Genomic DNA, 15722 nt, shown 5'->3' with positions numbered 1-15722 from the left:
TTCTGACAGGTCTGAAGTATTTTGATCTGAAGGGACTCACCATCTTTTTACAATTTTTAGTGTCAAATCAAAAATCCATTCAAGTGGAGAAAGTAGCCACTGAGAAGTTCAAGCTAATGGACTCAGCCAGCCACTCAGGGTTTATTTGAGAGGCCATGTGGCTCCCCTGCTATCAGTAAACAGGTAGCTATTTTAAATCCTGCTCAGTATGTCCATAGGAGTTGTAATTACTATATGTGATACAGGGTTTACAGTTTCACCGTTCCAATTTCTGCTTCTCTAGGGGAATTATGCTACCTCTATTCTGCCCTTCATGTCATAAGAGCAAAGGTTGTATTTGTCTTATTTGTATTTGTCTATTAGCCTTCTAATGGAAGATAGAAAGTTACATCCATAACCATATTCTATGATTTACTTGGTCTTATTTCTATACTTTGTGATTTAAATAAATAGTTTACAGTACACAGCAGTGTAGACAAATAGATTTAAAGCATGCCATGAACTATACAAAAGCCAGGCACGATTGTAAATGAGGTATCTCTGAGACTGCAGTCTTAGGAAAGAACATTGAATACTTCATCTTTTTAGTTGAGTGTAGAGGCAGATATTATTTTATTGGTCATATTCTTTAAGAATGAAGATTCTAGTCATTTTGTTGTATTGAAAAAAAGGAGTTTGAAGGATTTGTGAAGTAAAGCAGGTCAGATATCGCTACCAGTTTCTTATCTGTAGTATTTCTCGCACAATTTCATTCTACATCTTCCTCTCACTTTACCATTTGCACTTCCATTGTAGCTAGAGTATAACTGTCCTCATATCCTGTTTGGGAACCTTACGTCTTTTGTTCCCACACCACAGTTTGGGAATGGTAGCTAAAATTCATACATTGGATAAGATGAGCAATATGAGTGATTATAGAAGCATTATGATATTTTTAAATGTATAAAAGACATGGACTGTCTTGAACTCTTGCTGTAGGGCAGAGTCTACCAATATTTTCAAGTTGAAAATCTCATTTGAGAAGAAAATATTAAGTGCTTAGTAAAGTCAGAGAGAGAAAAAAAAAAAAAGTATCTCCATTGGCTCTCCAGGTATCCACTGGCTTCTGTTTCTCCTTAGTGTTCGCTCTCTTTCTTGTAGACTTTGTACTAAAGTTTTGGCAATACCAAATTATTTCTGTATATAGTTAGGTTTTTACATTAAAATTGTAATATTGTTCCAATACGTTACTGCTAGTTCTATGCAAACACTTTCATGGGTCAACTGAAAATCTGTTTGGGAAGAGGAATTGCTAGCATCAACTCAAGGTGGGAGAGCAATCATAAAAAACAAGAAGGAACTGAACTAATGAGCTTGGGAGATCGCACCAAGATAGATATAACCAAAACAAGATTTCAAAGTGTTTTAAGAAAACACTGGTCTATACTGTCAGCTTAGGGCTCAAGTCAATACTCCTTGATCATGCTTACATGCAGACTCTCACTCTGGTTCAATTCTGGAGTTAGCCCTTGGCTAACAGCGGAAGGATCCTGGGCTCAGCGACAGATTAAACTTGGACACTTCTACTAAAGAAATTTGTAGTGTAAGGAACTGACACAAGCCTAAGAGGCTAGACCATGCCAGAAATACCTGCTACAAGAAGATAATAAGGGCTAAATTCAGTCACAGTGATTACATTGGTCCACAAAGAAACATTCTTGCAATTCTGGCTGTTTGCATTTGTTAGGGCATCATCATAACGTACCATCTGCTCTTTTATATGCTTCTTTATAGCTTTGACTTTCAGAGAGATGGTTGTGATTACCTCACATCTTTATTATATAAAAAGAGCTGTTTGCTAGTTCAATGTTCAGGGAAAAAAAAGTTTTTTGTCAGTTACTCATCAATTTGCTCATCTGTTTGTCCTATGCAGCATGATGATTTCAAAGTCTGCTGACACTGTTACCCAAAGGAGTATGATTCATGCAATAATTTTCCTTCCTTCCTGCCTATTTCTTTTAAACTTGCTGGAACTTTAATATATCCCATACAAATTTTTCACCTTAAAATATTCTGCCTTTCACTACCAGCACTACATTCATTTCACTTCTAGAATCTTATTTACTTCTTTAGATAGGAGACTTACTAATGATAGAAAATCACTCTCAATTAAGATGGCATAACATTGTGGTTTCTTACTGTTAACATCCCATTCTTGGATGAATAAAGACTAATAAAGACAAGAATGAAGACAAATATTAATAACAATACCTTTGCGTCTGTAGAGCCCATCTTTACAAAGGCTATCAAAGTATTTTAGAAAAATAGCTTGTTTCCCTTTTGTCAATAGGGAGGTCATTTAGCATGCTCCAGGATACACGGCGACCTTCAGAATGAATCTCCTGACACTGAATCTTTTAGCAACTAGAGCATGGTTTGTTGTAGGGAAACCCACCAGAGACTTCTGAGTGGAGCAATACAGGGCTTCCCCTTTCTACTGCAAGTAAAAGGCAGCTGCAGAGGAGATCACACTGGCAGTGATTTCAGTTCGGAGAGCTCAGATCAGAAGATTTACTCTGAAGTTTGAAAATGCAAACCTGGAGCAAAGTATTGATCCTGGCAAAGGTCCTTCCTTGTGTTTGTCTCATTTGTGAGCCTCTTCATACTCTGGATGAATTGAGCTGAAGGAAATATTTTGACTCATAAGGATCACCCTAAACCACAGAGTAAAGGAATATCTTGCAGTTAGTCTCCCTGTTCAGGAGAGAGCTAGAGGCAGTGCATGAGATTAAACAGCTTTTAATTCTCAGAATTGACCTATTTAATAAATGTTTATTTGCTATTTCTGAAAGAGAATTTTCATTCTAATGTACTGGCAGGTTTAGCAGTGTTTACAACTTATATAAACAACATAATTTTGGCTCCCCTCACAAGAGCTCTTGTAGAGAATCTTTATCCACAGGAACTTGCCAGTTTAATCCCAGATGAAGTTGTCAGACTCTAAGGATCTTTTCTACTTATTTCCCTTTTCCCTCATATAAATGTCTTCTTCTGTCTCAGATGCAGAAATGTCAAGCACCTCTCTTATCTCCTCCATTTGCCCCCAAAATTACATCTCCTCTGGTGATTTTTTCATGAACTTTTTCATCTGCTTGCTCTTTGCCTTGACTTTCTTCTTTCTTATCTTCTTCTTCAAAATATTGGCCTGCTTTGATTTATTTTTCTTTATTTGAACAAACAAAAGCACATCTGACTTTAGCGCTCCATTTCACTCAAGTTCATTTCTAAGAATGCCTTACTTCTAGTTCCTTTCTAGACCCTCTGCAGTTTGCTGTGTACACTGGAGTCTAAGGGGACCTTTCCCAACACAAGTCCTCATGATTTCCTCCAGAATAAAGCCGAAAACCCTATCCCTATCCCTCTTTATTAGTCACCTGCATTTGGCCTCACTGACTGTTTCTTTCTTCTGCCTTAGTTTCTGTGCCAGTGTTCCTTTCTCTTCTTCCTCTATATAACCTCATTCATAACTCAAATACAACTACCATTGCTGTCATGCTGACCAACTTACCTATCTTGAAGCTCTGCATATGCCTTTTTTTGTCTGAAGTACAGTCTCAGTCTGTCTCTGGTAGAGTTTCATGGAAATTTAGGTAGCAGCTGAAGCTCAGTATGATTAAAACAGGAATAATTGTCCTTTCTCTATCTCCAGCTATACTCTCAAAAACTATCAAACTCCTTCTCCTTTGTTAAGGCCTAAAAATTGTGCATCATCTTTGAGCTAAAGTTCATAGGTCTTCAATTTCAATATATATCTAAAGATTGTGGATTTGTTTTCAAAATCACTTGTTATCTACTTATAAAGTTGCAACTGTTCTTCAAGTTCTCTTATGTCTCAGTGCGGTAGCCCTCACTTTGGCCTTAAATACAATCTTCTGCTAGACATAGCCACTCAAAATATTGGTGCAAGTTCACTTTTACCACACCTTTGCTCTTTTTTCTCTTTCATATCAAACACTTATTATTTGTGATTCTAGCCCTTTGCTAGAGTTACTGCTACTATTACTATTATCTGTTCTCATATTGCTTCTAAAAATGAGCTGAGTCATACCTGAATCCCCTGGAAAGAGGAAAGGGGGGGGGGGCTCTTATACTCCTGCTCCCTGTAAGAGATTTGCTGTTAGGGGACAGCACCCCATCCCAACCTCTTTAAGTAAATTAGTTTGACAAAGAGAAAAAACTGCACTGCAACACTGTAATTTTACACAGACATTTTTGAGGGACAGTGAAGCATTTAGAAAATCATGAGACATCATTAAGTCATGGTTTAATCATTTTGTCTCTTGACCAGTCTTCGTGATTTTGAAACTGGGAGACTGAGAATCCTTTCACATTTATGATACTAATTCCAGTAAATCTATATAAGAGCTTTGTAGACATTTTAGTTTATCTCACAATCCTAAATCTACATCATCAGCCATTTTAACCAGCTTGGAAGATTTGGCACACAGTCAAAGCCATGTAAACAGAGTTAATATAAAGCCTAAATTAAATTACAGTAGATGTCAGAATATGTTAAGATGTCAGATTAGCTTATTTCCCAGTACTACATAGCAATGGAGCCCTCTAAGGGTTGCAAAGCAAACTGATTGCTTTCTAGCTAAGATATAATATTGTCAATTATGTATTTAATTGAAACAATTATGCATATTCTCTACTTTATCTCCTTCTGAAGAGTTAATACAGCTATAGTGTATCATATTTAATTAGGTTAAACTGAACTGAGATGACCACTCTATAAGGGTATCTCCTAAGAGATCTATCTAACGTAATGATATTGAATGATAATGGCTGTTGCTTATTAGAACTGAATTAATATCCTGAATTAATGAGTGTATATACTCCAAAAATAGAGGGATTCTGTGTCATTTTGTTGAGTGCAATGCTCTGACTGATGGTCTTTTAACCTGTAATTTGCTAGATAATATCAAAAAAGAAATACAATTAAAAGTGATTTTAATACAATTAGTATACTTCTGCTAGTATTCTTATTCAGCAATTTATGTTAAGTCTCAGCTGAATTTTTAAAACAGGGTGGTTTTTTGGTGGGCGGGAAGATTAGGTCTCCATCTTTCAATTAAAAGGATTTTTGGTTATATTTTTAAGTTATTACACTCTAGAATTTGTCAATATTAATGACTATTAATATACACAAGAATTAAATAAGCAGTAAATTGAAAAAAATGCAATAATATAAAAAAATCTGTAATTTTAATTGACATTTATTTTATATTGCCCAATCATAATGCAGTCCTGATATGTTATCTTTAAATGTATTCACTTTATTTTTCACTTTAAAAATATATTAACTTCAAAAAAATCTAAAAGACTCCATGAGCTTGGAGAAGAACTTGTGCTCTCCTTTCTAATACAGATGTACAAATCAATCTCTCTGATCTATTTTATTCAAATATAAATCTTGCCAAACTTTTTATAATCTTTAGCAAGTTAATTGTTTTGGAAATTTGTTAAACAGTTACCTATAAGCTTACAGAAAATTTACATGCTCTACATGTTCTGTATATTTTCAAATTCTTCTCTTTTAAATAGCAAACCACTGATGGTAAATCAGTTACTGATAAGGCTCTATTTAATAATATTTTGGAATATTTTTACTTCTATTTCAAAGAAAATTTACCTCTATTTCTTTTTCAAAGAGAATTACATGAAAATCATTACCATGATAACAATTGTCATTCTTCACTCACATATAAATCTGGACAGCTAATTTGGCATATTAAACTTGTTCCTTCTGTGACATGGTGGCAGATGCAAAAGTAGAAAACTTGGATAACACACACTTTATTTGCTAATTAATTTGAATCTTTGATGGTATAAATCAATAAACCAATTTGCTAAAAAGAAATCACTCTCGTGTTCTTTTTATAAAAAATTAGCTCATTTTCATCAGAGGTATGTTCTGTGTCCTGCTTTTTTATAACCTTTGAAGAAGAATTAGCTTAATTTAGGATTTGGTGCAATTAAAAAAATATAGGAAAGTATATAAAATTAGATTGTTTCCTTCATTTCTGCTAACTCTGTTATTTCAAAAGAAAAACAGACATAGTGATTGAGAATAGTGATTATTTACAAAAGGTCTCACTATTAATTAACCTACAAAACCAACACCTTCAGGTAGAACCATTAAACCTGTCTCTAATCCCATTTTTTACAACACTGCAATGGATGGAATGTAAACAATCCAAAAACTGACAGCTCCCTGGATTCTGTTATAAAATACTTTGTCCTGAAGGGCTGAACACCTTTTATTTTATTTGGTACATCAACTTCCTGATTTTTGTGATGCTTTTGCTTGGTACAAATCTTGTAAATGACTGTCTCTTCAAAGGTGGCTATAGGAAGATGACTACTCTCACTAATCCCTAAATGAAAGTGTAGAGTATGGTATCAGAAGCATGAATCCTAGAGTTATTGACCTGAAATGATTCATGTCTTGCAGGTCCTACCACACGTGACTTCAGGAAAAAATATTACTAATGAGCTGTCAGTAAATTATCATTGCAGACTGCAAAGGAGTAATACATTTCTACTTTTGTTTGCATATTTATCCAGATTCCACAATGCAATTTCTTGAACCACATGAGGATTTTCTAAAAGCTCCTTGTTTCTACAATACTAAATCCCTTCCAAGGTTAGTGTTCCTTAAGACCAATATGCATTGGTCCTAGTCATATGAAAAACTTCACAACCTTCCCTGTCGGTTGTAGTTACCTGGATGCATTTAATTTCACAATGCTAAGATTGAGGTATAAACACAATCCCAGTGAAGGGACTTAGCCTAGGTATCTCCTTGCCCAGCTGAATTTCATTTTGTGTGCCCTCAGGCCATTTTGCAAGCCCTTTTTCTCAGGTCTTTGCTGGAGCATATGGGAGGAAGGGGATATTGGATAGTATTTCTTTGATTCAGGATTAACATGTGTGTTATAAATGACACTTGGAACCTGTCCATTTTAAGAAATGCATCTTGTTTCAATCAGTTCTGCTAAATGCCTTTCTAATTTTTATAATGTTTTCAGACCAGAGAGGCCACACATTTGATCCTGACATTGGTTTCAGCTGGTTCTAAGTCTGGAGAGTGCCAAAGACAACAGGACCATGTATCTGTGGGACTACTTAAATGTTATACTGTTACAAACACTGACTATTATCAGTTACAGCTCTTTTCCTGGCTTTTTTATGTCTGTGAAACTATATAAGAAAGGATCAAGCAAATCACATTTACATGAAATATTTAAATATGTAAACAAAGACATAGGAAACAGAGGCCTTCCTTTTGAGTCCTGAATTATTCCTATTTGGTACAACACTGTTCCAGTTTTGCCGTAAAACAGTAGTATCAGCACAGCCACAAAGGGGAGGAATTGGCCAGAGGAAATCAGGCTACAAAACAGAGGTCTATATAGCAGATCAGTTTTGAGTAATGAGGCAGGAGTTTCACAAACATGGCAGGTTAAGTTGCCAAATCTATTGAGAGTTGTTTTGCGTATGTGCATGCATGTAAACTGCAGAAAGGGGACTGAAGACAACTCAAAACTGCAAGTCTGTGTTCTCAAAGAGGGGGTGGAAACAGAGCTCAGATGGATTGCAAGGATAAATAAGAAACAGAGGAGCAAGATTAGAAGCTCAAAACATGAGATACAAAGGGGAACATCAAGTGGAGAACTCTGCATGTACAGCTTCTCCAAGGGAGTCAGAAAGCCTCTGAACTTTGCTGAGAACTGTTTTTCAGAATGCAGAGAAAGACTGAAGTGATTTCAGACACTCTGATAACCTCACTGATGGCTAAAAGCAACTGCTAGCTATGTAACTTAATAAGGACAGACTTGGTAATGATGCCTTACGTAAGGGTGAATCACAAAGAAATGGGAGCTATGCATGAGTTCTGTCAGTTCATGAACAAGACTGATTCAGTACGCTTTCCTGCGTATTGTTTGCAAAACACTGTAATTGTTTTTGTTTCAGCTGTTATTAACTGGTTGGAGATAGGCTCCTCCAGGTGAAACGCAGGTGTGAGTGAAAGGGGATATTTATTTCCTTGCCTAATTAAGAAGCTTTAAAACACAAGCCAAAACACAATCCTGACTTCAAAAGCACTACATACGTGCTCATCTTCACTGCTACAAGAAGTGCTTTTGAATGTAAAGAGGAAGAATTTGAATAAACATTTGCAAGTGACTGGAGATCTATCTTGCAGTTCAGATGACAATTTACGTTTTTGAAGGCTAAGGTCCAGGCTTTCCTGATCATCCTAAAATGCTGCAGAAAGTATTTATGAAGTTATGGTGAAAAGCACTGCAAAACTGGCTATTAAAGAAATCTTTTGAGTCAGCTTTTACATATGAAACAGTGACATCTAGTGGCTAGTTTGGTTAATTATAATGAACTGATGCACAGAAAAACATACACTTGTATTTTGTTGAAAATTAGTAAAAAAAAAAAAAAGGAGTGAATTTATGTAACCTGTTTCACATTGAAAACATTTAAATAGACAAATATACACAATATGTAAGTTTTCTAAGCAGAAACATACTTTGGTAAATTATTTACAAAAATGGTATTTTTATTTAGAGTGGAAAATCACCTTTTGCCTCTATTTTTTAATGAAGCATATAATGAAAGTATGCAAACATGTTTAGATATATTTAAAGAAATAACCATTCCCTACATTAGAGATGTAGTTCTTATCTATACTGACCACAAAAACTCACCACTCCTCCTCTTCCTGACATTTCAGCTTCATATTAAAAACACAGGGAAGTTCAGGATTTCATCTTATGATTCTTAAAACACACAAAAGGATTCTCCATAAACCCTTCCTCTATTTAGTATTCATAGCCACAGCAAATTAGCATCTGAGGCATTTTTTCAAGAGACAGATCCCTTATTTTAAGACCCAACTAGAAAAAATAACAAAAACTGTCCTTCAGAGTTCATTATTTAGAACACACATAAGGATACAGGTGACCTCAATTTAACATCTTTCTGTGCCTTTGGCAGATACGTGAATATACCCATCTACCAAGAAAAACACCTTATCTACTAAGCCAACAAATTATTTCTCAGGAATAAAGACATTCAAATTTCCTTATTGAATCTGTTCCATTTTGTCTAGAATAATGAGAAAACATTTGAGAAAAACTTAAATGTGYATCTGAGTTGATGATTTGTCCTCTAGCTAACCTTGCCTAGGAAACAACTATTTTCAAGAGTTAAAGTTTACAAAATAATTGTCATGAGTGTCTTAAGCTATAAGAGAAACCCTCCAAATTAAGTAAAGCATGGCTTTTGTTTGTTATGTGACTGGATTTATGAAGCGATACTACAAAAACATAATGTAAGAGCCTAGTTGCTGACAAATCAAAATAATTACATCATGAATTTAGCAACTGTTTTGCCTATTTAGAATTGTATAAGTGAATGAGAGCCAAATGTTTAAGTCGAGTGGAATACCTTAGCCAACGTTCTTTAACTGGGAGATGTGGATTTAGGTTGCTTGTGGAAAAGCCTATTTGTTCTTTCTGTTTGGAGTAAACATACAAAAAAGCTGGTAGCTGCTCAGTTGAATCCTTTGGTAAATAAAGCTAGACAGAGGTGATTTGCTCCTGGTTCTGTGTATCTTGCAGGCAGCGACTCAATCTTCAGCCTTCCTTAAGAGCCTTCCTTTCCACCACAACACGTGCTGTCAGCCAGTGTGGAAAATCATTAAAAGGGAAAAAGCAATATTAACCTGGCAGCTTTACCCTAACAGAAAGTAGCTCTGTTGCGTGAAAGTCTGTGTAAAAAGAGGGGCTGGCAGAATTTAGCTGGCATTTGAAATTGGCATCATTCCCATTACAAAAGTTCCCTATGGAGAAGACATGAGTTTCCAAGAACTAGAATTTAGGATTCTCTCTTCTTCCACACTCACTGTAACACCATATCATTAGGTTGGATTGTCTTTTCCCCTTTTTTGACCCGGTGAATCTYATTATTCTAGACAAAATGGAACAGATTCAATAAGGAAATTTGAATGTCTTTATTCCTGAGGAATAATTTGTTGGCTTAGTAGATGAGGTGTTTTTCTGGGTAGATGGGTATATTCATGTATCTGCCAAAGGCACGGAAAGATGTTAAATTGCCCTTCCACAACGGTGTGAAGCCCTCCAGAAATAGTTTCCCCCTGCCCCTACATGGGAGGCTCAAACTGTCTATGTGCATGCATTTGCTTATTTTCCTGAAGTATGTAATTCCACCAGAATTCCACCAGCTCACAAATACATGCAAGCTTAGAACCTTACCAGTGTTCTGCTTTTGCAAGCTAACCTTTGTACACCACTGCTCTTTACATTACTCCAAGTTTAATTTTGTAGATCATTTTTCTTATGTCTTAAATAATACATACTTTAGAYGAAGCTTTAGGTCTCCGCACAAGGCTTTAACTGCTTCCACATATAACTTCTACTAAAAAAAAAAAAGTATTATGGACTCTTTCACACTGTATTCATCTCCTCTGCCTCACCAAATTCCCTAAATCCAATATGATCTTTTTACCAGAGTCAATTTGTCATTTCCAGTTCTTTATTAAAAAGTCAAGCATTTTATATATAAACAGAATTTTGTAGAACATCTTAAAGCTTCTCTCCTTCCCTTCTGTTCCACAAACTAGCAAAAGACACTATCAAAATTTCATCCATATTTAAGAAACGATATTTATCTAACTGCATTAAAAGTGTAAAATATAAATTGAAACAATTTAGAGATGGTTTTGACTGACTTACACAAATTAGGTACAAGATTTTACCAAACAGGTAATTTTTATGAGAGAAAGAAAAAAAAAAAGAATTAAAAAATACTAACTCCAGTCCAACAATCTGTATTCAAGATATAATGGATAATTTTATTTATAAAAAGGTCCTGCATCAGAATTGTTCACTGCCACACATATATATGAAATATGAAACCTGATCTATGAAGCAAAATGTTTCATAGAAGCATGGATTCCTGAGGTATTCTGAAAATTAGCCCTCATTTACTAGAATCCACAACACAGTTTCAATTGGCATAAGTAGAAGACTGGATACCCAATAAATACACATTTAACACACAGTTAAAAAATACATAGATAGATGAAAACTGACCGGAAGTTTGTACCTTTATCAGTGTTAATCGTCTTGGTCATGGTAAAAATAGCTTATACTTAAGGGCAGAGAGACCTGTTAAAACCAGCCTTTCTTGACTTCATGGCAAAGTTCAGATGTATTGTGAACCCCCACTTTCGCCTCATTGTCTATGGCCAAAGGGTGCAAAGTCCTTTTAACATCAGACACAAAAAACATTACTAATTTTGGATAAACATACAAGAAGGACTGATTACATGAAACAGTATTATTACAAATAATAATAATAAAATAATAATATTCAACACTTTCACTTCTTCTTCTCTTTCTCTGCTTTAATTCTCTGCTGTAGTGTCTTCAGTTCAGTCATTACATTCAAAGTTCTGTAAACCCAAGTGACCTGAAAAGTATGAGTATTGTTACATTCAACTCATTTTTTAATATAATGTGTGTATACACACACACACATATACTTATCAGTTTCATGAAAGAAGTATCCATTTAAATAAACACATACCACAATTATGACAGTATTCACCAGCAGTGGTGCTGAAAAGACTAGTGAAATAAACATTCCTCTTGAATCAAAGTATTGGTATTTAGAAAATAGCCTGATAGAAAAGAAAAAAAAAATATTCACTGTATTCCACACAACTTTATATGTTCACAATAGCTGTTCTACATGGATATTGGTGAGATTATTCCACCTCTTGGGAGCCCCAAGCATGGGACAGCATTCTACTGTATCCAGCCAGAAGAAAGGGGTGGTCAATATTTAACCACTTATGAACATTCATTACAATACCAGCCTCTCTTTTTTTCATAAGGCTTTATTGTTTGAAACACAGAAACCGTTCCCCAACAGATACAGTAATTTAATAAAGTGATTATATACATAAGAAGATATATTTGTGCATCAGAAATCACGTTTACCCTGAAGTGTCTGAAATGTCTTTTTGTAGGTGTTAATTTTGGTTAATCGTGATATTAGAAAACATAACAGAAATTATAAGTGTAGTAAAGCTCTAATTTATGCTGAGTATGCCTGAAGTTGAATATAAAGACTTACAATTAGATGTCTACATAAAATTTTGTTAAGCACATGTAATTTCCTGTTACACTGGGGAAAGATTAGTTCAATGCTTATGAAGAAAAGTCATCAGTTTAATTCTGGTATACAGACTAAGTAAAACAGGCAGATTTTCATGATATTTATGCACATAATACACACATAAAATACTTAGTGATATTTTTGAGAAATGGTGCTTAACTTCAGCTTATTAAACACGAATACCTAATGAAAAAAAAACAAAAACCTCACATCCTCTTTCCCTTAACTGTACTACTCTGATTTTCTCTTAGTAGTTAGTTTACAACAATCCATACAAACAAAAAGTGTTTTTTCTTCTTTGATTTTTAGGCAGTAGAATAAATGCATGTTAACTGTTAAAAAAATTACTCTTTCCTACAAGCTAAGTTGTAACTATATTGCATTGTATGGTTTTGTCCAAAAGGGTTTTATCAATCAGTGCAACAGATCCTCCACCATCACATTCTGCTGATGAGATATGAGTGACTCTCTTTCAATTAATGTTTTTGGGGGAATGATATGAAAAATATTCATACATTTAAATGTGAAAGTGAAAGTGAAAACATTTACCTCCAATTCATGGCTGCTAATTCATTTATATATTCAGCACAGTACACTAAACCCACTGTACAACAAAAGTAAAATATTATTAGATTCAATAAAAAATATGAAATACCAATTAAAAATAAACAGCAAGTTATCAGTTCTAAAATGTATACGTACCCTGCATTAGAATTCCATGATCCTCAGAAGATTGTTACACATTTAATATTTAATTGTATAAAAACAATTCTGAATGTTTGAAGTGTCCCATATAGATACTAACAAATATTCAGTGATCAGAAAACATACTTGCAATATTACAAATAGACATAAAATCCTGCACATCTGAGCTTAAAGGAAGAGCTTAGTATAACACATGAATATTTTTTTTTAAATCAGTATTTTTTCCAACAATCTTCTTGATGATTGCTTCTAAGATAATTCTGTAAAATAAAGTCAGCACTCCCCCCAGACTGGTATAGAATTAAGATATCATTTTAGATGCTTTAGGTTTTATATCCACCATTACTATCTAAAGCTAGTTTACTAAACATTAAGAGTAAATTCACTAGAATTATAAATAAGCATTTATGCAGTTCCTTCCTACATTGCATTGTGTCCAAGTCTTAAAAAGGTACATAGTTTTAACATTTTTGGTCATTAAAAGACCTAGGAGAAACACCGTATTTAAAACCGCTTCACAGAAGTGTTTTGAATTCACTTATGAGGACACAGCACAAACTTTGTTTGTGGTAGGTATACAGCAGAGTATTCTGCTGCACTCCAGTGAAAATTAGTGTATTCTTATTCAACAGTTATATGTAGTATAAATGCATCAAGACAGCAAGAAAATACATTGAAATCATATGTTTCATAGAAAAGCAATGAGACTATATATTATCCAATTAAAAAATTTTCTTGTTTTGTTTTTTGTGGAAAATGATATAAGGAGAAACTTAAAACAGCTTCAGTGACTTTAAAGATGACATGCCCAAACCAATTAAAAAAAAACAGTTTGGTGATATGAAGGGGAATGCCATAATAATATTCTGTATTGTTCTCGCATCAGCTGGGTTATCTTTGCATGATACTGCACAATATAGACATACTGCTGCTTAACTGTCAAGGTAAACCAGTGTGATGATTTCATAGTTTCTTTAGTCATTTTTTACTTTCTACAACATTAAATATTTTTTATTGTAGACATATCACCAGTGGTTCAGTTTTTCAGGGACATATAAGGCTGGGACTCCATATGGATTTTTTTAAGCACTCATCTTGCTTACAGGAAATTTACACCATACCTGCATTGAGAAGCCAGCAACAATCAGTTCCACTGCAATTCTCAATGCAGTTAATGCTTGGGTGTGCAAATCCATGTTAGTAACACTAAGAATACTTTAGATAAAGAATCTAAAGTAAACTGAGCCAGCATGTCATTAGAAATTCTGCATGCCTAATATTAAATTTAAGAAAGAAAATCCTGACTTTTTAAAAGGAACACTTGAGTCTAATGTGTTGTACACAGGGCACCATTATTTCTTCCTCTGTATATCATCTTAACCTCTGCAGTTACAAACAGATTTACAGAAATTTACTAAGATTTCTAAATTCATTTTTGGGGGTAATTAACATCACTGAAACCTTAGCTTTAGCCAAGTTAAGTATTTGCAGTTTTGAGGAAACTGCGATTCCCCTCTCAACTTAACTGGTTGACTGATATTTTAAAATGTCAACATAGTCTTCAAGTGGATTTTTGCCTGTGATTCTCTTTAAATTGCTCATGCTTCCTCTGTTACTCTGTAAGCGTGACAGAACTGAGGCACTGTGTACAGCCATGACTAGAACCATGGTGCTGCTCGCAGCACATGCATATAATCAAATCCACGACATCTTCTAAAACGAATACCTTCTGCAAGGCTACTCTTAAGCCAGTCATCCACAAAGACAGAGCTTTGGTTAGGCAAGGCCACACAGGATCCTTAGGCTGACCTCTGACAAATCCTGAGACAGCAAACACTGGCATCGCAAGGGAAAGAACCAGGCTTGTGCTTTCTCATTTCATTAGCACAAGTGTTAGTGGGRTGGTAAACCAGCTCCAGAAATTAATCCAGCCAAAAGTTGACCATATTTCCCGAAGGGCAGCATTAGAATAAGGCAGAGAGCAACTGCCAGCTTGTAAGAGTCCTTGCCTGCTTCTCCAGAGTAWCAACAATCTTCTGTGAAGCTGTGATACATAATTAACGATGAAGAAACTTTATTTATCACAAATCCTCACTAAGGCCAAAGTTTCATGTCACTACTTCATATAGCTTTGGAAACAAAATACAGCTACATAAACTATAGCAGCTTCTGTGATAATGAAATACAATAAGTATTATTGTGTATAGGCACATGTATTAATACAAGAGAAATACTGCTTTGCACGCTTTAACTAGTGCAAGGTATATCACAAAACCCAGTGCTATGCAGACATATACTGAAAATTGTAATTACTAACCTAGAAGAATCTCTTTAACAGTATTAGCGGCATAAAGAATGCAGATGCCCTCTGCCACCTGAAACACAAGCTCAGGGAAGCACTGAACACGCTACTCACCCATGCAAAGGAAGTGCCCTATTTGCACCCGATAGTGCTGGAGCGAGAACCAAGTCAGGAGGAAGCAGAGGACGTGGAAAACCGCCAGCCCCACCAGCCAGGGCTCGGACCAGTCCGTCGTCTAGGGACAAAATCGAGAGAGATTCAGCTATCAGCGCAGTTTCATTAGAGAGCCAGGACGAGCGGCTTTCCTTGCCACATCCCAAACGGAAGAGGAAACTCGGCTCTGCTCATCGGCCCCGCTCGGGGAGCCCCGGACAAGGGCGCGCCGGGCGCCGCCAGGGAGGGCGCGCGAGGCCCGCGCCGGCAGCCCCCGCGCGCCCCCCTCACGGAGGGG

General features: G+C 35.5%; 1 protein-coding gene across 1 annotated transcript; it reads right to left on the bottom strand.

Annotated features, from left to right (window-relative positions):
- Nucleotides 1-10893: 10893 nt before the first annotated feature.
- TMEM18 (transmembrane protein 18) lies at nucleotides 10894-15657 on the bottom strand. The gene is made up of 4 exons (XM_026088332.1): nucleotides 15386-15657; nucleotides 12814-12868; nucleotides 11671-11764; nucleotides 10894-11553 (listed from the first exon to the last, which is right to left on the bottom strand). The coding sequence occupies exons 1-4, from the start codon at nucleotides 15387-15389 to the stop codon at nucleotides 11464-11466; spliced, it is 243 nt and encodes an 80-aa protein (XP_025944117.1). The 5' UTR covers nucleotides 15390-15657; the 3' UTR covers nucleotides 10894-11463.
- Nucleotides 15658-15722: the final 65 nt, after the last annotated feature.

This window comes from Apteryx rowi, unplaced genomic scaffold (assembly GCF_003343035.1).
Source record: "Apteryx rowi isolate R43461 unplaced genomic scaffold, aptRow1 scaffold_765, whole genome shotgun sequence".
Classification (NCBI taxonomy): domain Eukaryota; kingdom Metazoa; phylum Chordata; class Aves; order Apterygiformes; family Apterygidae; genus Apteryx; species Apteryx rowi.
This window is presented reverse-complemented; position numbering and strand designations above follow the sequence as displayed.

Bases quoted from the DNA above. Each gene is read 5' to 3' on its own strand.
- TMEM18 (XM_026088332.1), bottom strand. The intron at 11,765-12,813 runs GTAAATGTTTTC...CTTTTCTATCAG, and splicing joins TTAGCAGCCATGAATTGGAG to GCTATTTTCTAAATACCAAT. The intron at 11,554-11,670 runs GTATGTGTTTAT...CATACTTTTCAG, and splicing joins TGAATACTGTCATAATTGTG to GTCACTTGGGTTTACAGAAC.